Source organism: Saccopteryx bilineata, chromosome 2 (genome assembly GCF_036850765.1).
Source record: "Saccopteryx bilineata isolate mSacBil1 chromosome 2, mSacBil1_pri_phased_curated, whole genome shotgun sequence".
Taxonomy (NCBI): domain Eukaryota; kingdom Metazoa; phylum Chordata; class Mammalia; order Chiroptera; family Emballonuridae; genus Saccopteryx; species Saccopteryx bilineata.
The window spans coordinates 245088699-245114967 of NC_089491.1; the positions used below are offsets into that span (position 1 = coordinate 245088699).

The 26269-nt window shown below is 50.6% G+C and overlaps 1 protein-coding gene across 7 annotated transcripts in view; it reads right to left on the reverse strand.

The window, feature by feature from the left end:
* Positions 1-670: 670 nt before the first annotated feature.
* The window catches only part of GRAMD1B (GRAM domain containing 1B), a 188024-nt gene continuing 162425 nt past the window's right edge, over positions 671-26269 (reverse strand). For all 7 annotated transcript variants that reach the window (XM_066259799.1, XM_066259800.1, XM_066259806.1 and 4 more), the window contains 13 exons: positions 25207-25287; positions 23323-23438; positions 21377-21533; positions 20373-20562; positions 18293-18436; positions 17188-17306; positions 16790-16932; positions 14819-14922; positions 13210-13413; positions 12072-12162; positions 8575-8682; positions 8152-8269; positions 671-5902 (listed from right to left, as the gene is read on the reverse strand). In XM_066259799.1, the coding sequence (XP_066115896.1) occupies positions 5813-5902; positions 8152-8269; positions 8575-8682; positions 12072-12162; positions 13210-13413; positions 14819-14922; positions 16790-16932; positions 17188-17306; positions 18293-18436; positions 20373-20562; positions 21377-21533; positions 23323-23438; positions 25207-25287 (1665 nt within the window). In that variant the 3' untranslated portion in view covers positions 671-5812. The remainder of the gene's footprint in view (positions 5903-8151; positions 8270-8574; positions 8683-12071; positions 12163-13209; positions 13414-14818; positions 14923-16789; positions 16933-17187; positions 17307-18292; positions 18437-20372; positions 20563-21376; positions 21534-23322; positions 23439-25206; positions 25288-26269) is intronic.

Genomic DNA, 26269 nt, shown 5'->3' on the forward strand with positions numbered 1-26269 from the left:
GGGCTCACCGGCTTGAGCATGGGATCATAGACATGACCCCATGGTCACTGGCTTGAGCCCAAAGGTCACTGGCCTGAGCAAAGGGTCACTCACTCTGCTGTTGCCCCACAGTCAAGGCACATATGAGATAGCAGTCAATGAACAACTAAGGTGCTGCAGTGAAGAATTGATGTTTCTCATCTCTCTCCCTTCCTATCTGTCTGTCCCTATCTGTCCCAAAAAAGAAAAAAAGATTCACAGTCTGCCATATTCTCCTATGTCAAAAGTACTTAATAACAATGAAATAGAAAATTATCTTAGTATGGTACCAGCCAACACACACACACACACACACACACACACACACACACACACTCTCTCTCTCTCTCCCTCTCTTTATATTGTCACTAAAAAACAGGCTTGGAGTGATGAATGGGGACACAAAGTCACACAGCTGGTAAACAGCGATGATGCAATTTGTACTTTGGTCTGATTCCAGAACTCAATACCTTTCTTAGGTTATGTCTCTGCCCTGGGAAGAAACCTAGGTGTTGGGCAGCTGGCTATGCATATGCGTATAAATGTGCCTACACACAAATGCTTTCAGAACTTGCCCTGGTCACCTCTGGAAAGAAAACATTTTGGACGATGAGCATTAATGAATCAAGCAATAAACACACGCACCATTTATTATCTGTAGTTCAATACTTTTTTTTTCTTTTAATTCATACGGAACTTCCATGGCTCTAGCTGCTACTTTACATTAAGATTTGGCTGGGAAGCCTTGTATGTGTCTAGGTACTAGCAGGAAGTTTTCAGACCTTGCGCACAGCGCCAGGCAAAGTACAGGTACACATCCAAATACAGGTGGCCAGACAACTCAACTGCAATCTACCTGTGTCCTTTCCCATACATTGCCCAGGACAGGTGTTGGGGGCTGCTCCCTCTGTCTGACCCCCCTCCACCCTGTGTCAGAATTACCCAGGGGCCACTGCAGCCTCTGACCCATTCCTTTCCACCTTGAAATCTAGGTTATGTGGGTGTGGTGGGGGGAGAAGCACCATGGGTTTGGGAAGGTGGCCTGGTCCATGCAGAGAGTGGTCTGGCCCGAGAGTGTAGGACAGGGAACTATATGGAGCCACACACTATTGTTGGCAAAACTGGTTGCTTTTACTAGGCAATCTCAGCGCATGGCACCCAAGCCCAGGGCCACTGCACCAGACACAGCCAGCTGTCTTGCCTGGGGCAGAGGCCACCATTTTGCTTCTGCAGCATCTTGTTGTGTTGAGAAGCGAGGGCCAAGGGCAGGGAAGAGAATGTTCTCGCTGCTGTCACATGTCAGGCAGATTGCCTGGTACCAGCTCCTCTTGGCAGGCAGGCAAGGTGCTCCTCACCAGCAGCCATGGCTCCAATAGGGCTCCCAGGCCTGCTGAGGACCTCAAGTCACAACAGAAAACGATGCCTAAGCCCCTCGAGCTGTCTCATAGAACACCGTGCGGAGAGCAGGCTGGGCCCCACACAGCCACGGCCAGACCAGGAGTGAGGTAACAAGGCTGGGCAGAAGCGGGAAGGGGAGCGCTCTACAGCATGTGCAAATTCCTGCTCCGTACCAGGAAAGCAGGGATGTTAAAAGGTGGCCTTCCAGAAAAGCACTCTTCTTGGACCCAAAAAGCATCTTCTGGAAGAAAACATAGAGGCGGGCAGAGGAGAGTGCAACCAGCCTGCTGCTGGTTGGGGGATGAGGGGCAAAAATGTCAAGTGGTGACTGGGATGACTGTCCCACAGCCTAGAGACAAGGGGTTGGCAAGGAGAGCACTGGGAAGAGAGGTTCTCAAGTTTTGTACTGGAGTGGGCGGGTACAGTCAGAGAGTAAGGGGAAGGCGGCCACAGCCCTGCCACCTGGGGGTGGAGGGAGAGAAGAGAGCTATTTCTTGGGGGGGGGGGCTCGCTTTCTGCTGCCCTCAGAGCTAAGGCAGCAGCATAGTATGAGAAAGACTCCTTCTGCGACCACACACAGTCCCTAGAGAGGCTTCCCCTAGTCTTTTCTCTAAGATTTCGCCCTAGAAATGTTAGTGCTGCCAGTGTTAGACACAGGCCATGCTCGGGCTGGGAAAGGGACATGGAAAGAACCCACTGCTAACAGAGCGTTCCTCTTGCAGCTTCGCAGCCCTCCCCACTCCTGGTAACCCTATATTCTTAGCATCAGCGCTCCGGGGCAACCCAAGGATTGTCACCAAAGCTCCGGGCTTAATCCAGATCCCAACAAGGTTTTGGGCTGAGCCAAAAGGGAAGTGCCGGAACCAGGAATGACTTCTCTCCACGGTTTCCTCTAGCAAGGAGGAAGGGGGACAGTGAATGAGATGCTGCACAGTCTAGGGACAGACGCCCATGCCCTTCTTGCCAGTGTCTTCTTCCTCCCAGCTTAGAGAAAACCCAAAGGAAAGTCCCTTCCCAACTAAGACTAGGCCAACAAAGGAAGAAACACCACCTTAGGTTAATACTGAGCAATACAGCAAACAATCTCTCTCTCTCTCTCTCTTTCTCTCTCTGCCTCTTCCCCTCATACCTACCCTCTCCCCCATTTCAATGGGTCTCCCTAACCCTCTTACCTCATATAAAAGAAAGTTTAACTATCCTTAATTTCCTGGGAATCCAGGCATGGCCCTACTACTACTCATCTGAACACTAAGGAAGCTCTAGCCCAGAAGGGAACCTTCCAAGTCTGAGAAAGAACAGCCTTGCCAGTCTCTGATGTAGCCTCCAAGACAATGCGAAAGCTAGAACCCACCTCAGAGATAGATGATCTAGAGACCAGCCCTGTGCCGTTGCAAATGAGGACACTGAAGCTCAGAGTGGGGGGTGGGGTGACTTGTCCAAAAGCAGAGCTAGGAGTCAGGCCCGGGTCTCCTGACTCTAAGCTCATTGCTCGTACAGAGAGCTCCCAGCTGCTGGTCCTGCTGGCCTAGGCTGTCTTGCCCTTGTACCAAGAAGGTGGATGGGGGACAAGGGAAGAGCTGCAGACAGGACTGGCTTCTCCAAAGCCAAGCTTGTTAATTCCTCCACAGCAAGCTGAATGGACATGTAGAAGATCTCAGCAGATCTTCACCTGGTGAGAAACTGCAAAATCTTTGAAACTGAACACAAGCTCTCCAGTGTTTTTACCATACGAATCCTAGCAGGAAGACTGCCACGTGTCCCAAGTTATTACATGAACAAATTCAACAACAACAAAAAAGCAACAGCTGGAAGAAATAACACAGGAGGTGATGGTCCTTGCAGACAGTGTGAGTTACAATGTTATTTATGTGTTGCATCCTGGACTTAGCGGCAAGGGCCAGTGCCCTTCTCCTGGACAGATTACTGAATGAGGGAGAAAAGCTTTGGTCAGGAGTGAACAGAGTTAGTTTTCTCCGGGCTTGAAAATCAGAAAATTGTTAGAATGGAGAGCACACTCACAAGAGATCCACGATGCTTAGCAACGAGGCAGGCAGGCCAAGGGGCGTTCCCTATGTGTACACATTGTCTCCTGGGTTCAAGCTCCTGGAAACCATGAGGGTTCCTCCAACAAACTGAGAACGTCCCTCCCTATCACCTGCTCTTCCTGGGACAGGCCTTCAAAATAAAGTCAAAATAAAACAACTGTGTAGCCAGGCCAACTTACGATCACTTCACCCCCAGCAAAGAACCCTTTCTAAGTCATCCCAAAGGTCCCACCAGGGGGCCTTCAATAACGACGTGATTTAAATAAATAAATAAATACATAAAAACAAAAACATGTATGGACTAAATTAAGAGAATTTACCGTTTTTGCTTTTAAAAGTTTCTGGGAATAACATTGGCTCCTGGTGACTCCAACAGGGAAATTTCTAGCAGTCTGCAGTTCTCCTCTCTGGCTCACCACTCAAGACCTTGACCCTCCCAGGGTCTCCCTTCAAAGTCCTGGGCAAGAGCGTGACCCCCTGGCCTGTGGGCACATGCACCTTTCCACTCCTTTGCAATCCTTCACTCACTGATTGGCGAATGACGACATTCAACTCCCTTCCTAAGGGAGGGATAGGCATTCTGGCTGACCCTATGAAACCTCACGCTACACCCGTGGGCGGTGACTTGGGCGTAGTTTTGTCTTCTCGTCCTGCCTTATAACGGCAGCAACAAAGCTATAATTCTCAGACACACTGAAAAGTCAAACACTTTTAATTGTTGAAGTGGGATTCTCAAGCCACTCCCAGAGAAGCAGACAGATTGCTCATCTTTGGGGCGGGATCAGAAATGAGATCTTCCTTCCCTCCTGCCCCCTGGGTCAAGGGGAGGGCTGGAAGAACAAGCAGTCTGGAAGAGCTCTCCTTGGCAAACTGGAGGGTCCTTTCCTGATCAGGAATCTCTGTGAACTCTCCCTGGGGTCGGCGGGAGTCTGTTGGCTATCAGATGGAGAAAGAGTAGTGTATGGAGGACGATAGCGTGCCCAGAAGGGTCACACAAGGTCAGATAAATGCATGGGTCCTACGCAGCCAACCCTGCCAAAGCCCTGGGTGACTCACTATCCTAACCTACTCTTCTTTCTGCTCCTCAGTGTTGTCGGACCTCTCCGGTCCTGACACTAGGGAAGGTTTTGCTCCCTCTGCCAGAACTCCCACATCTAAGAGACTGAGGATTAGGAATGGCCCCCTTGGGAAAAGCAGAGACTGTCTGGCTCTCCAGGCCTAAATGCATGCAACTTTTCCTGGGCAAAGTGTCTTAGACAGTTGTCTCCCTTAACTAAAGCCGGCTCTTCTCAGAGAGTAAATGACACTGCAAGCAAACTGCTTGGGTATTGGTGCCCACTGCTTACAGCGCGTTCTCTGGTTAGACCCTGCAATCCAACACTACAAGGGCATCCACTCTCTCAAACCCTGCGGGTCCTACAACACCCTGCTTCGTCCTGGAAATCAAAGCGACCGATCCAACGAAAGGAATCAGAGCCACAGACCCAGCGTGCTCATAACCTCTAGAACAGATTGAACAAGATCAAAAAAAGGCTTCACCCTGGCTAATAAACAATGTGCTCTTAGGGCACAGAGGAAAAATAGGGCTTTAGGCACTAAAAAGTGACACTTCACCCAGATCCAGCCCGGGAGAAGACCACAGAGAAGGGGGTGGGGGTGGGAAAGTAAGAAATTCCCAGCCCTTATTGGGTGCACACCCTACACAGGGTAGAGGAAGGTGCAGGGGTGATCGAGGAGAATGCCTTTTGGGACACAAGTCCTCGGAAGCCTTCCCACAATCCTCCGCGTGACTCTCGGTCTATGGTCCACATTAAGGGGGTGGCCTCACGGTTAGAGTTTAGATTGGGCTCCTGCCCTTGATGCTTCCACGTTCCTAAGAGAACGCCTATGGAAGCGAAGGGGTGGGGGATGGTAAGGAAGAAGAGATTCTCTTTTATTTTGGAAACAAATCAAAAGGGGATTGTGGAGAGAAGCACCGTAAGCAATGCCCCCTTGAGACGTCTTGTCAAGACCACAGAGTCTTCACAGGCATAACTTTGGCTCAACAACGTTTCCCTTCTCAGAGCCAAAAATGGCCAGGGGAAGGGTGGGGACTAGAGGGTGGGGAGGAGGCTTGGGGGAGGTGGGTGCTGAGAGGGGCCCCTGCCCTCCTCGGCTGCTCCACCGGCCAGCACAGCAGGCGTCCAGCTCCTTCCCCCTGGTGCGTAGGCATGACCTCTTTTTTTTTAAAATCTGTATATAATATATATATATTTATATTCTGTATATATATATATTTATATATATATATTTATATGGTCTATGTACACGTATTGCACAGGCCGCCTGCTGCCGCCCCTGCTCCTGCCTTGTCAGTGGTAGCGGCTCCTCTTTTCTTCGCTTTCTGACGTGTAGTCCCGGGAACGGATGCCATTCTGAAGATTGATGAGTGAGTCCTTCATCTGTAAGACAGGGAACCCCGCCCCGCCCGGGTTTGCGGCCTCAGTGGGCTTCTCCACGTGGCGGCACCTGCAGTACCGACCTATGACGGAGCCCCAACCGTGCCAGGGAGCTAAAGGGGGCTGGGCTCCTAGAACAGGGGTGATTCTCAAGAGACACAGTCTCAGGCAGAAAGGGAATGGCCAGTCTAGCACTGGGAACTCCTAGCCTGCGGTGCGCCGTGTCTTCCTGAGTTGCGGTCCTTGTTTCACCAGATGCCAAGAATTACGTCAGAGCACTCAACAGCTATGAGGAGCTACGTCAGACTGCTGGTCTTCTTCTCATCCCACTGGGTTCCCCACTAACCCTGATTGTGTTGTACTCTTATCTCGGTACATTTTGCCACAGTGTCACCCAAGCCGGGGACTCTTTTCCCTCTTGCCTATCCCATCCGTGAACGCGCAGAACAAATCCAAACTTTCTATGACTCACAATCGTCTTTCTTTTCCCTGGCATCTCATACACTACTCACTAACACTTGGGACCACAGTCATCTGTAATTGTTTTGTGTCGTGTGTGCGGAGACTGCAATGTGTCTCATCCTTATACACCATGGTGCCAAGCAGAGGACTGAGTAGGCCTCCAGTCGTATCAGAATCACTGGTTTAACCTTAACTGAAGTCCTTAACTTCCTTAAAGAAACAGACACACTAACATTGTTAGGTTACAGGACCGAGTCTAAACGGGGCAGCTCTGGGGGCAGCATCTTAAAATGGCCTGTTGCACCACAACCCACTTAACGTTGCTCTGTTCCAACAAAACAAAGTTAACATTTTATGGGTCAATGGTAGATTGTGAGAACCTCTGGTTTCCTGCCTAACCAATCACTTTCTTCTCTGGTTCTTCTAGATCCTCTGCATAACAGGGATGAGGGGCCCATTACTGCTCTTGTATGAGTTACTTTTAAAGGCAACGAAAACAAAACACCTATCTTAACACTTGCATAGTCCACGCTGCTATAACTCTGACAGTTCTGAGCTTCAACTTAAGGGAACCCACCCTGAGATAGAACTGGGTCATCCATCAACTTCCCCCCACCCCCATTTAATCCATAAGTTCCTTATCCCACATGGTCAGCCACCCCTTGAAGCATGTTCAGGGATGGACGCACAGTCCTTCAGAGGGGCTACTCTACCGCTGAGTCGCTCTAATCGTAAGTAGGCTGGTTTTGATAACTCAAAAACCCAATTCCCTATAACTTCCAGCCCCAGTTCAGCCCTCTGAAGTTTTATAGGTAGTCTAACTTGTTGGACCTCAATGCCTGAACACTATCCCATTCTCCTCACCCCAGTCAGCTCTTGTCCTAAACATACCTTCAATTCTGTCAACCCTTCCTGATACGACGGGACTTCCAAACTTCCTGCTATGCTGTTTATTCTCTTTTGGTTAAAAATGTCCCTCCTTAAATGTGGCTTCAAAGCTAAACATGACACTCTAAACACATACTAGATCCTGATAGTAGCATTAAAACTTTCCTTACTTTAGAGCAGGGGTTGGGAACCTTTTTGGCTGAGAGAGCCATGAACGCCACATATTTTAAAATGTAATTCCATGAGAGCCATACAAGGACCCGCGTACGTTACGCATTATCCAATAAAAATTGGGCGTTGTCCCGGAGGACAGCTGTGATTGGCTCCAGCCACCCACAACCATGAACATGAGTGGTAGGAAATGACTGGATTGTAATACATGAGAATGTTTTATATTTTTAACGTTATTATTTTTTTTTATTAAAGATTTGTCTGCGAGCCAGATGCAACCATCAGAAGAGCCACATCTGGCTCACGAGCCATAGGTTCCCGACCCCTGCTTTAGAGCTAAGACCAAATGATGACGGGAAAACAAAATGCAGTAGTGACACGTGCCTGCCCCCAACTGCTGTCAAATCCTGAAAGCAAGTTCAGGGAGCTGCCATTATAATTCCCGTTTTATAAATGAGGAAACTGAAGGTCACTGCTATCAGACCCCTTGCTCGAGGCCACAAAACTATTTAGTGGCAAGGTCAGGGTTTCATGTCAGGTCTGACTAACCACACAACGTCAGAAAGAAACCCCTCAGGAACAAATCAGAACAACGGGTGGCGGCCGAAAGGGAGCATGATGAGAGGATGAGGTCCCGTGGGGGGCGATGGGGTGGCGGCCTCTCTCAGGACCCGAGGGAGGAGTTCCACCTCCAGGACACCAGGACAAGGGGAGAACGTGGGGCGTCTCACCTGGTCTAGAAGCATCACTGAGGATTTGATGATCTCTCTCCACTTTTGGAGTTCAGTATCATGGTACTTTTGTTGGGACTCTAACAGCTGGGCCCATTCTGTGTGAGACTGGGGTAACCTGTGGGATGGAAGAAGGGTACTTCAGCAGCTGGAGTTATGCTCAGTGGACTGTCCCATGCTCCCAGACCCCAAAAGGACATCAGAGTGCTTTGTCCTCTGCCCCTGTCCCTGGCACCCCTGTGCCCTACGTCAGAAGCAGACTGAAACTACTGGGACAGTTTTCAGAGCTGGCTTGTGGGCTCAACACAAAGAGTTATCCCCTGGCCGAGGACAGCGCGGCAGTTCCCAAGGTGACTGGGAGGCAGGAGCTAGGACCAACGGGTAGGGGGAAGATGGTAACAAGGGGCAAGAGGCCAGGATTACCTTTCTTGCAGCCTCAGACCCTGCCAGGCTGTGAGGGACTGGGTGGTGTATTCCAGCATCCAGAGTTTGTAGAAGAGCATCACATTAAGGAGGACCAGCAGCACCAGACTAGGGAGGAGACGGGGCGGGGCGGGGGACAACGATGAGAGGTAGCCTGAGAAAGCATGCCCCCTCTATGAGCCAGGGACACCCCACCCCGAGGCTGCTGTCCTTGGCCAGAGGACCACCTGAAACATTGCAATGAGTGCGTCAGTGAGCGAGGCATGCAGCAAGGGGGAGCGAGAGAAGCACTCCAGGCTGGAGGGGTTGGAACAGGACAGGAGAGCTATGGAGAGCTGTGGGTGTGGTGAAGGCACCGGGGAGGTGACACACGGAAGTCACCCAGACTCCGAGTGCCTGGGGGAAGAGGGGTTCAGATGCAGAGGAAAAGAGATGAGCGAGTAAAAGCAGCCACCACAGAGCCAGTACCTGAAACAGATCCTAATGGGAGCAGGGAGGAAAAGTGGGGATGAGGCCGGTTAGAAACAGACTTGGGTGGGAAGGGGAGAGCTGCACTGGAACTGAGCCTGGGAGAGAGCACCTGTGAGAGAGGGCACCAGCAGCAGGCCCAGTGGAAGAGGACCAGCGAAGGACCGGGAGAAAGCAACTGCAAACCGTCTTAGGATTTCAAGGGTGACAGACTGAGGACACGACTGAAGGGGGAGGCTGTAAGAGGAGCTCAGTGGGGTTCCTAGCTCTCCCTGGTTGGCCTTACAGATGTTGGCAGAACTGCCCTAAAGCTGCAGTCTCCTCCTTGCACCTGCCACAGGCCCGCAGGAGTCCCGGCACCACCTAAGTTTTCCCAGAGAGGAACCAGTGGTGGCGGGAGCTAGGGAGGTAGTGCGAACAAGCCAGGAGTCAGAGGAGCCCAGGTGGAATGGAGAGTCACCAAGAGGTGGGACACTCCTTCTCTCATCCTCAGTGGCCGCTTAAAATCATGTTATAACAGTTCACAGGATAAGAAGATGAAGACTTAAATAAAGAGAGGATCCAGCCTGACCAAGCAGTGGCACAGTGGATAGAGCATCAGATTGGGATGCCGAGGACCCAGGTTCGAGACCCCGAGGTCGCCAGCTTGAGCGCGGGCTCATCTGGTTTGAGCAAAGCTCACCAGCTTGGACCCAAGGTCGCTGGCTTGAGCAAGAAGTTACTCGATCTGCTGAAGGCCCGTGGTCAAGGCACATATGAGAAAGCAATCAATGAACAACTAAGGTGTCGCAACGAAAAACTGATGATTAATGCTTCTCATCTCCCTCTGTTCCTGTCTGTCTGTCCCTGTCTATCCCTCTCTCTCTCTCTGTCTCTGTAAAAATAAATAAATAAATAAATAAATAAATAAATAAATAAATAAATAAAAAAATAAAAAGAGAGGATCCAGAGATGTGCAGAATTGGCTACAAATCCTGGCTCACCACTTACAAGTTTAAATGATCAAGTTTGCTAGCTTCTCCGAAACCCAGCTTATTCAATAGGACAATGACATACCTCACCAGCAGGGGTTACTCTGTGGATCAAAGGGATAGACATATGGAAGATAAACAGAGAAGGAAAAGGACAAGGAAAGAAAGTCTTCTGCTATACCTTTGACCTTACAAAGCACATGGAGAGAGAGAGAGAGAGAGAGAGAGAGAGAGAGAGTATGTGTGTGATACTGAATTTCTCACCTGTGCTTCCAACTGGCACTTGCAAACCCCTGAGGCCACTCAGCTGCATTCTCAGGGATCTCAGACCTCCCCGAGAATTGCTAAACTTTGCATTGCACATTTAAAGTTCAATGACCCTCTTTACAGGATCATTTTAATTCCATCAGCCTGCACCGATAGTCTGAATGCTCAGCTTTCCAGTGTGAGCTGCACACACTCTAAGCAGTTTTTTCTGGGTTTGTGTTAACAGTCCTGCTAGTGCTCAGTGAAGGTCAAGAGATACCTTTCAGGATGTCTGAATGAAGGCTCAGAAGTCTAAACAGAGAAAAAGGTGGTCCAGGGGCAGGAGTATATGGCTCGGGCCATCCAGACACGGGGCTAATGACCCTTACCAGTCCATCCACATGCATGCGGTCAGCAGATGGCCACCCTTGCCTGGACCCACTAGTGCTGAACAATGAGGCCTAGTTATCATAAAGGAGCAAATCCCCAAAGTTCATTAACACCGTGCTCTACAATTTTCTCAGGTGAGCAGGCCTTCTCTACTATAAATAATGTCAGAAAGAGGTTAAACCCAGAACTAACCCGTGGTGAGTTTTCCATTGACCAAACCCTATGTCCAAGATTGTTTTTCTTTTGTTTGTTTGTTTGTTTGTATTTTTCTGAAGTGAAAAGTGGGGAGGCAGAGAGAGTCCCACATGTGCCCGACTGGGATCCACCTGGCAAGCCCACTAGGCAGTGATGCTCAGTCCATCTGGGGTGTTGCTTTGTTACAACCAGAGCCATTCTAGCGCCTAAGATGGAGGCCTGGAGCCATCCTCAGCATCAGGCCAACTTTGCTCCAATGGAGCCTTGGCTGCAGGAAAGGAAGAGACAGACAGAGAGGAAGGAGACGGGGAGGGGTGGAGAAGCAGATGGGCACTTCTCCTGTGTGCCCTGACCAGGAATTGAACCCGAGACATCCACACGCTGGGCCAATGCTCTACCACTGAGCCAAATGGCCAGGGCCCCAAGGTTGAGTTTTAACAGCAGCCTGAATAACTTTAAAGTGAAGATGCTAACTGTGAGTTCTACTGGTTTGATAGCTGCCTTTGTATTTAACGTTGTAAAATTATCTTGGCTTCTTATGCCATAGGCTTATTATAGGGTGGACAAGAGTCAGTTTACAGTTGCTCATATGGAAAAAGACATGCAGGTTATGATTATCAGAATAGCTTTAGGAACTCAAAAGAGTGTCACATGCAGTTGTAAGCCTACCCTTGCCCAGCCCTATATATTCAAGTAAGGTTGATAAGGAAGCCGCCCTCACGTTCCTCACAGTATCCTGTCCCTAGCGGCCCCGAGTCTGCCCTTGGCCCCATTTTCTTACCCACGCTCTGGATCCCTCTAGTAGGTCTCCTTCTCACCCACAGCTTTATTTCTACATGAAGTTAAATCAGCCTAAACTTCACTCCTCAGCCCCAGGTCCACATCAACAAGTGTCTATCCCTCGCCTTCATTTGGGTAACCAATGGCAACTTGAAACTGAGCTCCCGAAGGGTATGGGTGCTACATGCAGCATTTTCTTGGGAACCCTGGAGGCCTTGCATAGAGTAACTGTCGAATAACACATAGAAACAGAAGCAAGGAGGGAAGAAATGACAGAGAAACTGATCTGCAGAGAGAAGACTAGAGGACAAAAAATAAACAAATAAACAAAAAAATCCCAGGACAACAGTAAGGGCGCTCATAGGCCTGAAGGGACCAGGAGGAGGCAGCAGACAGGAGCGGGAAGGCAGTGGGCAGGGCTGGGGAGGAGAGTCTGGAATCCCTTACACACAGCTGATAACCAGCAGCAGCTTGGACACGCTCTGCAGGTGGAAACCGCTGGAGGTGTCCTCAGGGATATGCCGTGTCTGCGTGGAACCTGTGGGGAGAACCAAGAGGTTGTTAGATCACAGCCCACAAGGCCGCCAAGGGCTATTTTAACACTGGTCATGCACAGAACTTCAGGGAGTGACAGAGAACTGTCTGTGATGCTGTCATGGTTGTCCCCAGCTTTCCAAAAGTAAAAGGTCAGATCCTCAAGGACAAGGTCATGGGTTGGGTCAGGCAAGGTGAATATTAAAAGTCACTGAACCAACAGGAAAGTCAATAGAGCCACAGAGCTAGGACACACAGATGCAGAACAAAGTGATCTGTAGCCACGGAGGGGAAGCGGCCCTGTGTGAGCGCTGGCAACAGTCTCAGCTCTGGCTTTATCCACCCCGGCTCCGCGGTACTGAGCATGGCCCAGAACCTCTCTGAGAGTCAGTTCACTCCAATGCAATGCTAGTCAGAGATCCTCACACAACACAGACCGTGGGAGTGCGTGGGTGGCATCTGGGGGGAGGGACACAGAAGGCTCGTCTCCATCCAGCTCTGATGAGTGCCCAGGTGTGTGCGGACTACAGTTTGAAAAACACGGGATTGCTTAGTCCCTCAGGCCCCTGACAGCAGCAGGCTTCCATGACTGAGTGAGGAGATGAGGTTATGAATGGCTGGGTGGGAAGAGGGAGACACGGGAACGCACCACCTGTCAGGGCAGGTCCTTGGAGGGCCTGTGGGAGGCCACGTGAGGGGGGCTGCCTCGGACTCCCTGATCTTTGTGTTTGAGGTAATCTTGGGGATCTGAGCCTCGGTTTCTGCCTGGTGCATTTCCCAAGACCTCGGAGGCTGCATACTTGAGTCTATCCAGGTGGAGATGGAGCTTAGGCAGCATGGAGGCATAAACCTCAAGGCAACTTTTGTTCTGCAGAGCACACATGGGATCAGCAGGGGCTGAGGAACTTAGAGGGCAAAGGGAAGAAGGAAGAGCGTCCAGAGCCTTAGACTTAATTATATACAGTCTACACACTAGAGTGGATGCTGCCACAGGCATGTGGCTCCAGCCCAAAGGCCTGGGACACAGCAGGCGTCCCCACCTGGCACACACCTGCCACATGCTTGATCCTGTGGCCCACATCTTCGTCCGTGGGTGTGGTGACGGGGCTCATCACCTCTTCCAGATGGGGCACCCGCAGGTGGGCATGGGGACGCTTCCTCCTCCGCACCGTTGGGGGCTTGCTGGCCTTCTCTTTGGGAGACTGTCTGTGTATCTCAGCCAGGTAGGAACTCTCCGTTTTGGTCAGCTCACTCTCTGTGGAGACAGAAAGGCCACGTCAGAGGCTATCTGCCCGGGCCTCCAAACCAACACACTGGCCCCCAGAAGCAACTCTGCCTGCTCCCTCCCCCCAGATGCCACCCACGCACTGAGTCTTCTCTAAGAAGAGCATTTAAACATTTATTTTCCATTCATTTAAGGGAGAGGGGGAGAGAAAAGAGAGAAGCTTCAACTGGCCATTCTACCTATTGTTGTCCCATTTAGTTGTGCACTCACTGATTGCTTCTCATACGTGCTGGATCTGGGATCAAACCTGCAACCTTGGCATACTGGGACAATGCTGTATCCACTGGGCAACCCGGCCAGGGTGCAAAGCATTTTCTATACAATCACCCCTCACCATATTGCGGTTCACTTATTGCAGTCTCGCTGTATTGCGGGTTTTTAAATTGTATACTATATCTAATTTTGTATCGTGGATTTTTCACTATGTCGTGGGATTTTGCGGTATATACCGTACTTTTCGCTACATAAGATGCACTTTTATTCCCCCCAAAAGTGAAGGGGAAAATGCCCATGCATCTTATAGAGTGAAAAATATGGTATTTTATTAAATATTTTAACACATTTGTTTCAGAATATTTTTTTCCTTATTTTCCTCCTTAAAATCCTAGGTGTATCTTATGGTCAGGTGTCTATATGGAGCAAAAAATATGGTAGGTATTTTTATATATTTATTATTTTAATTATTTTTGCAGTAAAACAAGCAAAATAAGTATGAAAAATGTTAATAACTGTGGGAAAGGTTTATAAGAGTGTAGGAAGGGTTTATAAAGCCTTAAAATATATAAAAATAATAAAATAAATATAAGGTCACTACTTCATAAATTTCTGCCTATTGCGGGGGGTTCTGGAACCTCAGCTCCGTGACAGACGAGGGACCGCTGCATTGTACTCTGGGATGTTCAGAGAAAGAGCAGAGGCACCTCAAGCGTGCTCATGCGCCTCCAGAAGCACTGCAGGGACCCTGCCCAGCCTGAACCCCCCTTCTGGATGGTTCGACACTATGTAGAAACACAAGTTCCTGACATCTGCATCCTCCTGTACACAATTCAGGGCACATTGCATCTCCGAATGGGCTGCATTCACAGGCTGTTTCCTTTCTATATTTATCTAGCATGACTAGACTTGAGGTTCCTTCTGTAGGGGGCGGGGAGTCACAGACCCCTGAATAATCTCATCAAGGTGACAGGCAAAGCCTCTGGAAAAACACGTATGGTTGACATACCTGCTGCACTTGCTCTCCACCCTTCTCCCCATACCTGCTGCACTTGCTCCCCACCCTTCTCCCCCTTCCCCATGCCCCCTCGCCCTGGACGGGGACAGCTGCACAGCTCAGAGTCCTACAGTTCAGCCAGCAGCCGAGTCCACCAGTGCTCACCTAAGTGGCGGAAGTAGTCCTCCAGCCCACTCCAGAAGTTCTTTTCGATGAATGTTTTCACTAACCCCCAGGGCTGCTTCCGATAGCGCAACTCCGTGGAGACCCTAAGGAATAAGCCAAAAACAAGGTCAGCCGTTTCCTGGGCAAACCCTCCCCTGCTGGGAAAAGGGACATGCAGGTTTCAGTCCAAAGCGGCATCATATCTGTGCCACACTTCACCAGGTTAAACATCCTTACGCATCCACACCCTCTGACATCATGGCCACCCTTCGAGGTCAGTGGGCTCCTCCTCACTTTTGTAAGTAACAACACTGAGATTTAGAATATTCAAGCAGACCAAAGGCTAACAACAAGGGCTCTGACTCCAAGCCCAGAGCTATCTCATGACCCCATGCTGCCCTCTCCCAGGGGGGCTCTGATGGTGCCCAGCAGCCTGCCAACCAGCCATGGGGTGCTCCTCCTTCTCCAGAGACTCTCGAGTCCAAGTCAGACTCTAGGGTTTCATCATCATCATCTTAAAGAGAATCAGCTGCTACTGGTCCTGGCTCCCGCCTCCTCTCTCTCCCCACTCCACTCACTAGTCCTTGCTTTGTTCCAAGTGTCCTCTCTCGCCATCATGAGTCCCTACTGCCCAGAGCTCATGCAGTTTCAGCCCCTCCTTCTCCTCCAGCCTCTCTGCCCTCTGCCTCTCCTTAGGTTTGTCTGTGTCTGTCCAAGTCCTCCAGGTTACGTGCCCCACGCAGAAAGCTGACCGCCAGCCCTCGTCTCCTTCCTCGGGGACGCCAGATGCACGCTGAGATGAGCATGCCTATTCCTGTAGCCACCTACCCCAGTTCCCACCCAGTAACTGTTTACTGGACTGACTGAGGGTGGGCACTCTCTGCAGAGGTCTATCTGAGGTCAACAAGCGACCTCTGAGTGAACTGGACAGAAAGGACATCCAATCAGCTCCTCCAAGGGAGCTGGGAATGAAAAATCTAGACACTGTGGTGGGCGTGCGGGCAGAGAAAAGGGAGGGAAATAAATGAGAAGGGAGGGAGGAATAGGGAGGAGCAGGTGCTTGGAGAGTATACAAAAACCTAAAAATAAAAATTCTTTTAAGAAGACGATGAGAAAGATGAGGCCCTTTTTGAGCTGGGGTGTTGAGATCTTTCTGCTCCCCGAGCGATCTCTCTGGAGCCTTCCACCAAACACCTGTGGTATTTGAACGGCATGAGTGAAGTTCCGTATAACCAAAAGAAGTTGGTCTAAGATATGGGTATCCATCCCAATTATTTTCAAATGGGTGGGGTGACGTGCGGATGCCTTAAAATTTAAAGCTTAAGATGATAAGCTTCTTAAAATTTTAGGGTCTAGATTCCTTCCCTGAATGCATGTCACAGTGCCTGGGACAGGACTCTCTACCCACAAACAGAATTCTAATCATTTGTTCGATCATCCGCACATTTTCGGGGGTCTGACATGTGCAGGCCTGCATACCAGGAGCTTACTGTCCACCGGGGGGCCTCACAGTGGATGTCGGGTGGTGGAAAGGGCACACACAGGTGTGCATTTCTAGGCCTGGGTCTCAGCACTGACCTGGCCAAGTTACTTAACTTAGGTGACCCTCAGTTGTCTCATCTGAAAAAATGAGAACAAACCCACCTCCTTTGGCCATTCTAAAGCACATACTGTAAACACAGTGCTGTGTAAGCTAGAGACAGCCAGCAGCAGCAGTTACAGAAGCTGCGCTGGAGAGCCACGCAGAGCAGTAATAAGAACACGTGTGAAGAGAGTAACCGCCAGGACAGAGGTGGGGGCGAGGGCTCAGAGACACCAGAAAGAAGGCAGAAGGAAGCATGAGTTAGCAGGCCAGTTCCCCAGCCTCCTCCTCCTTCTTCAGCAGCAAATGAATGTTCCCAAATGTAAGGGCCCCGTGAGCGTCCTCCCCGAAACTTCCTGCGAGCCTGCTCCAGCCCCGAGATACCGCACCTGAGCCGGCTCTTGTTCCGGGCCACGCGTGTGAGTGTGTAGCGGTTGATGGTGTAGAAGTAGTCGTGGTATGGCACGTCGTGCGTGAGGACCTCAGCGTCTATCACGTAACACTCGCTCTCCTGGCTCGCCTTGTACATGGTCTGCGGGAAGAAAGGCCCACTGGACACAACTGAAGGGAATCAGGATGGGAGGGAACCTCCTTCTCCAACTGCCCCACCACCGACCCCCAGCTTCTGAGCGGAGGACCCAGACCCCTGGGAAGGGCAGCTTCTAAGCGTGTGAGATGCTATTGCTTGAGGGCTAGACAACACTCGCATCCAGAAAGGTCCTCCCAACACCTGTCCTTAGCCCTTTGCAGCAGAACGCAGGCTAATTTGCTTGTGCCCGGGCCTCACCTGCGTCTCCCTGACAGTGGCAGTTTTGGGAGCCAGAGGGTTGGTGAGGGTGATGGTGTAAAGAATCACTCTGCTCTGGTTTCCATTCTCTTCCTTTTTCCATGGATGGAAGATGATATCTGAGGGGAGCGAAAAGCCCTGGAGTGAGGGGGGGCACGCCCCCCCCAACAGCTGAGCTCCCCCTCCAAGTGAACTTCCCATGACTGTGCTGAATGCTGACCAGCACCCAGAAGGAAGCCAACAGGAGCCCGGGGGCCAGGGACGGAGGGTGGAGGGAGGGGTTAAGGCAGAAAGAGGCTCATTGTGGCACTGCCGAGACTGGACTCGGGGCTCCAGAATGCTGACTGTTCCCGGGGCTGGGGTAGGAGGTCCCGGGGCCACCTACAGGGATGCTGGCAACACTGGAGTCACTGTGATGAGGGTCTGGGAGCCCTGAGAACAAGCGCTGTCCTCTAAGGCATGATGACCTCCCTGTGCCCCCAGCCCGCACCCTTCTCCTGGCAGCAGGGTACGCCGGTGCCCAAATGCCCGTTCACAGACTCCTGCTCAGCAGCTCTGCCGGGTCAGGGCTGCACTCCCTGCTCTGAGGCAGGACAGGGGCTACAGGAGGAGGCAGGGGCAGAAGTATACAGCAGGAACCCTGAGATTCTTAGAGCTGAATCCTGGCTCAGCGCCTGCTTAGCTGCATGACTCTGGGCAATTAATAACAGTCCAAGTTCCAGTCTCCTCCTGGGTACCACGGGGATGACAAAACTCGCCCCCAGGGCAGATCTGGGGATGCAACGAGATGACGCAGTGCGCTCGGCAGACAGCAGGTGCCTGACCAGTAAGTGGCAGCAGCTCCTCTTTACTAGAGGGCACCCATAAGGAGCTGGTCTCTGCGGGCCCTGGGGGCCTGGACCCCCGTGCCTGGGGCACAGCAGGCGGGCACTAGGCCCCGGCACTGGGGGAAGGAGCAGCGACCAGAGCCCTGCGGGAGCTCTGGAGCACAGTGAGGCCTCAGAGAGGGTACCCTGGCCTATGAAGTGGCCAGGAAAAGGAGGGTGCTCAGGATGGGAGGATGGGGGAACAGAGGGATGGGAGGCACCAGCCTAGGGAAGCAAACCTGAGAAGCGGCGCTGCTCCATGAAGTCCCGCTGGAAGGGCGAGTCGGTGAACAGGAGGTCGTAGAGCTTGTCCACGCTGAAGTTAAAAATTTCATTCACGTACTGCCGGCCACTCAGGTCCTCATAGAAGGCCTGGACCTCCCCTTCACAGAGGATCAGGAAATAAGACAGTGAAGGGGACAGGCAGGTGGCCCTGGGGAAATCCCCCCGAGTGCTCACATCTGTGTGGCTAACACACATACCGCCACTGAGGGTCGAGGGGGACCACGGAGCGCGGCAGCTGACTTTCCCTCGCTGGCACGCGCACTATTAACTCCCGATGCCGTTCAATTCGTCTGGTCTTTACAAAGACTTTGGGAATGTACTGTTTGCTTTTATACTTTCAAGCCTCCCCAATTACAGGAGATCTTAGACTAAAATTTAAATAAATGACTACGTCCTAAGCTTGCTTGAACCACAACAAATGGCACTGAAATGCATGACAAAGGTGTGTCAAGGGACACTGGTTACTATGCAATACTGTTTGCATTAAAGTTTCTGAGGCTGGTCTCGTCTGCAGGGCCATGATCTCTACATCCACTCTCCTGCTCTAAAGCAGCCACATCTCCCAGGATTGCAATAGCCTTTAATTTTCTGAAGTTTCTACCTGCTGCAGGAGAATGTGTCTGAGGGTGCAGGTAAGGTGCTAAAGCCCCAGTCCTCTCCCAAGTCCTCAGCCCCCCATGGTCCCTGCTGACGGCACCTGCAGGGGCTGGTACAGGATTTTGAACAGGATGCTGACATTTCGGCCACCCCTGAGACCCCAAAGAGGACGGGGAGGAACTCGGGAGCATCCTACAGGGTCCCTGCCGGTGACTGTGCAGGACGGGCACAGTGGGGGGTAGTTCCTTCTCAGTGTACATGAATGGCACCCCTGTTGGTATGCAGGACCTGACCTGTGCAATCACTCGCACGGGCCCTGCATCTTAGACGAATATGAGGAAACTGACCTAAGGTGAGAAAACACTGCAGGCGACCCAGGAGATACTATCCACGGATGGATGAATGAGCACTGCCTGCATCTGCTCCCTCAGTCAGAACCCAACACCAAGTCAATGGAGGAAAACCACAGACCAAATTCATGAACACGGAGACTGCAGCTTCTCCCCCTGGAATGTTTGAAGCAGCGTGTTCTTACATGAGGTCCCAGAAGCTAACCTTCTGTGGGAGGGAAGTCAGTCAGAAAAGCTATCCTTTTAGAAATAAGAGAAGGGCAGTCTCCAGAGTCTGTCTGACCCTTCTTCTAGCCTGGGCTAAGATCCCCATGAGGGAGCCAGGACAGCAAGATCCTGTTACAGTCTAATTATTTCCAGGTTGCAGATAGCTGCCTGGCACCTTCCTGTGGCGTGTAAACACAGTCTTGCCTTACATCCCTGGCCGGGACAGAGCTGCGAGGCAGCCAGTATCAACAGGGGGTATATTTAGTGACAAGACTGAGTAGCGGGACATGGCCTTATCTGTCAAGTAAAAAAAAGACAAACATGCAAGTAAGTGCTGAAAAGAGATCTATGCTAATAACAAATATCCCTTAAAAAAAAAAAAAAAAAAAGAAAGAAAACAACAACAAAACTTCCCTGACCAGGCGGTGGCACAGTGAATAGAGTGTTGGCCTGGGAGACTGAGAACCCAGGTTCAAGGCCCCAAGGTCGCCTACTTGAGCATGGGCTCATCTGGCTTGAGCACAGTCTCATCAGCTTGAGCGCAGGGTCACTGGCTTGAGCTTGGGATCATAGAAAAGACCCCATGGTCATTGGCTTGAGCCCAAGGTCGCTGGCTTAAGCAAGGGGTCACTGGCTTGGCTGGAGCCCCTCAGTCAAGGCACAGATGAAAAAGCAATCAAAGAACAACTAAGGTGCTGCAACAAAGAGTTGATGCTTCTCATCTCTCTCCCCTCCTGCCTGCCTGTCCGTCTCTCTCTATCTAAACAAACAAACAAATTCTGTTTCCCCACCCAGCCTTCCACCAGAAACCTGACTCCGGTCTCCATACAGGGACAAAAAGAGAGGAAGGGCCACCCCACACCCATTTGCAAATGCCCACCTTCATCATGAGTGTCAGAGGAGTCGCTGAGCTCCGTGGGGATGTCCTCATTGTCATTGAAGTCCAGTGATGGGGAGTTCACAGGAGCAATGATCTCAATCTTCTCCCCAATAATGTTGTCAATGGCAAGCTCTTTCTCTAGGGACCCACTGCCTTCCAGCACCTCCTCCTCCAGGGGCAGGCCATCAAACTGGGGTGGAGACAGAGTAGTCACCCAAAAGGGAAGCTAGGGACCTGGCCTGGAAAGCCCTCACATTTACAACAGACGCTGGGCTGCAGCCCCACTGTGGGAGTCTCCCCAGCCCTGCCGGGAAGATGAGAGGACACAGCACAAGGTTCTGCCCCTCTCTCTTGCTCGCCATTAAATAGCTTTCCTGCTTCTCAGCTGGGAGGGCTGGCTCCTTCAGCCCCAGGTCCTTTCCTGGAGCCGCACCTGCACTGTGATATAACAATGCCAGCCTGCTTCTCCCAACTACCTTTCTGAGAAGCTCAAAAGGCTTCAAAAGTATTTTTGATTCATTTTCCCATTAGCCTGGGAAGGAAATAGATAAGTGGGAGAATAAATCAGAGTGTAAATACTGTGGACGCAAAACTATTAATTATTGAATAAATGAATAAACAGGTAACAGTTCTATCTGTACAACTTTGGCTTCAGATCAAGGCAGTGAGGACAAGACCTGGAAAAGCCCTCCCCCAGTGGGGCTGATCTGAGGCGGTCCGCTGTGAACAAAGGTCACACAATGAACTTGAATGGTTTTCCTCTACTCAGCAGCCGAACAAAATCATGACCTGGGGACACTGAGAACCCAGCACTAGGTCCTGGGAAAACAACAGTAGAATGGAGGAAGCCCATTGGCCCCAGGATACCTCCTTGAGTAAACTGACCACAATGTCACCAAGCTCCCCTCTACCTATTCCCCAGGTTTGTGTCCCACAAGGTTAACCAAGCTAGGACATGCTGGCCACTCAATAAGGGGTGGCAGTGAAGGGCTCACGGCCCGTACCGAGACTGGGGCTTCGCTGCTCCCTGTGGATGTCAGCGTGCTGTTGGTAATGGACTTCTTGGGCAGCTGTGGGCTGGCATCCGGCTTGGTCTCTATGCTGCTTTTGGAAGAGCTGTCATTCACTTCATTCTCCTCCACAGGGATCTCCTCGCAGTAGCTGAAAAAGACACCATGAGCCCATGCTAACCTTAGTAGACAAAACTACTCAAAGAACTTCAAAGATATCGATCCATCCCAAACTATGGCTTTCCTTCTCTGCTTTGCATCTGATCTTCCTCTACCTCCTCTCCCTGCCCCCTCACCGTTCTCCTAAAACCTGCTTCTCACCTTATACTCCCAACCCCAAAGTCACCTTTCCTAGGCACCGTCCTTAGATTTATTCCTACTAAAATAGGACCGTTATTTGTCTTAAACCATTTTTTCCCCACGGCATCCCATCCCATTCCAACCCTACCAAGTGAATCAAACATCTGTGCTCTCAGTACACATTTCCTTTCCCACACAGTGACACAGACAGAACCCCACACATGACAGCCCTTTGGGGGTACTGCCCACATTCTGGGCCATAACTCCTCAACTTCTTGGCATTGTGTAGCTAAGGGGAAACCCTCCTTGAGCCAAAGGTGGGTGCCCCTCTAGGGACACTTCAGGGATGCCACTGAGTCCTCTGACAATCATCATCATCATCAACATCTGACTTACACGTAACATATTACCCCGTCTGCCTGCATCTAAGAAAGTCATTACATGCATTTGAGATAATCAAATAGGTATCCGTAGGAGTTAAGTGATACCACTATTAAGTGTCAGAAATCGTACCTGAGCCCAGGTTTACATATTACATGCTCGATGCTCTTCCCTCACCCGCTAGTCCTCTGCCTCTCACGCTACCACCAAGCCTCCCCTAACTTCCAACCTCAGCATGCTGTATCACTTCGCAGTCTTATCTTTCTTAACTACCAACAGCATGTGAGACAGTGATACACCCTTCTTAAAATTACCTTCCTTTGGCTTCTAGGATTCGAAACTCCCAGTGTTCCTCCCACCCCACTGAATATGCTTTCATGATTTCTCTCTCTCTGCTTCCTCCTCCCAAGCCTAGCTCTTGACCTCTCTACATCCATTCAGTCCCTTGATGGTTCTAGCCAATCTCAAGGCTATCCACAAAAACTCCCAAGGGTATGAATATCCCTAGCCCAGGTTCCATAGTGAACTCTACAGTCATGTACATGGCTGCTTCCATGACGTCTCCACATGCCTAACAGTTATCTCAAACTTAGGGTGCCTAAAACCAAGCTCCTGATCTTTCCTCAAAATTTGCACTGTCATATTTCTGTCATCTCAGTTTGGAACAACTTTATCCTTCCAGTTGGTAAATATAAGAAAACCTTTAAGTTACCTTTGGTTCCTTTTTGATCCATCAGAAACTCCTTCAACATACTTCTGGTTCTCTCTTCAAATGGTATTCAGAAACTAACCATTCATTGCCATTTCTACTGTTACCTTCCCAGTGCACACCACCAACACCTCTCACCTAAATGACCTAAATCACTCAGTGACCTCTTAGCCAGTCTGCTCCTGCTCCCCTTTGGTCCATTTTCAACTCAGAACCAGAGTGATCCTGTTAAAAATGTCAAGTCAGATATTATCACTGATCTACACATAGCGTTCCTGAGGCTTCGCATTCTACTCTGAGTAAAAGCCAATCGTCACGTTGGCCCAAAGGCCCTCAGTATCCGCCTCCTGACCGCCCTGACCTCCCCTATTCCCTTCTGCCCTTGTTCCAGTCTGCCCAGCTGCCGGCTGACTGTTCCTCTGCCTAAGAGGTCCTCCTGGGGGGACCCTCCTGGTTTACTCCCTCCCTCCCTTCCAGGCTCTCCTTAGAGGCCATTCCCCTGGGCGGCCTTCACTGCCCTCCTAGCCCTCACCACCCCTGCCTCTCTCACCCCATCGTGTTGAAGTCGTCGTCGGGGGGCACGTAGTCCTCGTCGTCACTGGTCAGGCCCAACTCATTCCCGTAGCACTGGTGGACGAAGTGCCAGAGCTCCTTGGGGCACAGGGGCTGCAGGGGACAACAGAGAGGCTCTGGTCCTTCCTTCCTTGGGACCCCACTCTACATGGAGGGACTGCGTTAGGCTGGTCTCCCTTGACGGTGGCTCTCCCTAGATGCACTGAGAGACAGCAATGCCTCCATGACAACCTCGGGACCTCCCCTGCCCTCCGCTCAGGATCTCAACAAGACACCAGTCTTCTGCCCAACAATATATCTTTTAGCAAAGCCAGGAACTTGGCCTGTTCCACACAATTCAGGTTTCCATATGGGACCGAGTGGCCCCTTAAGGATGGAAACTGCACTTTCTGCTCCTAGGGATGAGGTCCAGCATTAAGCGGCATAAACTGATGTAACTATACTGTGGGGCCGAGGTGATCATAGAGCTTCTGATTTGGAAGTGGAACGAGCACTCGAGGTCCTCCGAGCCAGTCTCATGGACATTGCAGAAGTCTCCTTCCACTAACAATGGCCATGCAAACCCCACTCACATGCGAGAGTGAGGCTCGACCCCCAAAGGTGGCCCATTCCATAGCTGGGCAGTTGCTGAGGTTGGAAAGAAGCCCACATTCTCACAGGTTAAGGGGCCTCAAAGGTCACTGCGTCTGCCCTCTTCTGACTACCTAAATCCCTAACTACTTCCCTTTTCGTTCTTAAGGAGAATTAATTTACCCCCAGCAAGATGTATCCGTTCCAGTTTTTCTTATTTCACTGGGTGCCTACATTTCTCTCTCAAAAGCACTGTCCTAAGAAAAGTGAGCTCCCGTGAAGTTCAAAGTTTTGGGAAACAGGCAACAGAATGTCAAATAACTAAGATCAGAGGTGGAGACCATGTCTCGGGTTGGGAGGAGGGTGAGAAAATGGTGGGGATGAGTGTAAGACAAAGGAGGGCAAGAGCATTAAGGAAAACAGAAGCAGTCAACATCATTAAAAAACTATTCAGCCTGACCAGGTGGTGGTGCAGTGGATAGAGCGTTGGACTGGGATGCTGAGGACCCAGGTTCGAGACCCGAGGTCGCCAGCTTGAGCGCAGGCTCATCTGGCTTGAGCAAAATAAAAAATGCTCACCAGCTTAGACCCAAGGTCACTGGCTCAAGCAAGGGGTTACCCGAGGTCTCCAGCTTGAGCGCAGGCTCATCTGGCTTGAGCAAAATAAAAATAAAAATGCTCACCAGCTTAGACCCAAGGTCACTGGCTCAAGCAAGGGGTTACTCGGTCTGCTGAAGGCCATGGTCAAGGCACATATGAGAAAGCAATCAATGAACAACTGAGGTGTCGCAATGAAAAACTGATGATTGATGCTTCTCATCTCTCTCCATTCCTGTCTGTCCCTATCTCTCTCTCTCTCTCTCTCTCTCTCTCTCTCTCTTTCTCTGTCCCTGTAAAGAAAAAAATAAATAAAAAACTATTCAAATTATTGCATGGTTATTCAGTTATCCAAACTAGCCGATCCTAAATCTGCTTGGCCCGTCTACCATGCCTCACCCATTCCTTCCTGGGAAACCTACAATCCAGGCTCTTGCCCGAGCCTTCCTCGTGCTCTCTTTGCCTCCTGACCAACCCTGGGGCTGCCCCATGTGGCCCTGCCTGGCGTGACATGTCTCTGGGTTAAGAGGCACCTCTGCAAGTATAAAAACTTGAGAGAGTTCACTTCCACATCTGCATGTCTTTCCTCCGCGTCGCCGCCAGGCCAGGACATGCGTGTCTTATCCTGCCCGGTGAGCACTCCGGTTGGCTATGCGTCCCCCTCAGGCAGATGGAAGTGGCTGGCAGCACCCACCTTTTCGAGGAGAGCATTCTGCCACAGCCGGAACATCATCATATATGTCCTATCCCGGGCCCCAAATGAAGTAAAAAAGTGCTAGGTTGGAAGAGAAAACAGCAAGAAAGGTCAGTTAGGACTTATAAAATAAAGAATGAAGACATGCTGCTCCTTCCTTTCAAAAAAGCTACTGGTTTTATCCTCGTATACTCAGTTACCCCTGATCACAGTGCAGGGACTCTAGTGATGAGCATCACAGAGATAGGTGAGACCTCTAAGTCCCCACTGCAAACAAGTCCTTCCTGTTCATCTACCTTAGGGCTCCCTCTTCTTGTTTGAAGTTTCATCTCCATAAAAAACATCCCTGGCCTACCTTCTGGAACTGAAGGGGGGGCTGTGCACTCGCCTTAAGGGAACGAGAAGACAAACCCCTCACCCACTCACCTAATCATGCAATAATTCAACAAATGTAAGATTAGCCCATGCTAGGCACTCTTCTCCATGTTTGAGGTATGACAGCAAACACAATGGAAAAAGATCCCTTCTCTCACAGACCTTACGCATTCGTGGGGAGACTTCATAGCACGCAGGAAGAAAGACAACAATCAGATTTAACTGAACATATTTGAGGTGCTTCACAAATGTATGGTGTAAATAAATTTACAGCATCGTCCTACATGCTAATACCTAACAAAGAGAACCTGGCTGGTGAAGGTAGGTGACTTCTCTAATCACAAAGCTGATTTGAGCCAGACACAGAATTCAGACTAAAGACTCTCTGATCTCAAAGTCTCATGGTTCCTATCACTGAACCACCTGAGTCAGAAGGCACTGTCAACGTTGTGTTGGGCAAAAACCCAGTCCTGCCCCAAGCCCTGGAGCCAACAGTCTTCAGGCTCTGGTAAAGGTCAATGATCCCAGTATTTTCTCTGCTCTAAATTTTGTCTTCCACATTTTTCCCAAACCCACAGGAACAATTCACCTCATATGAGGTTCTTTATCCTGTTCTCTCTCTCATCTTTCTTTTTGATGAGCTGTGTGGAGACACAGTGATAACAACTGCATCTGTGTTGCGTGTTAC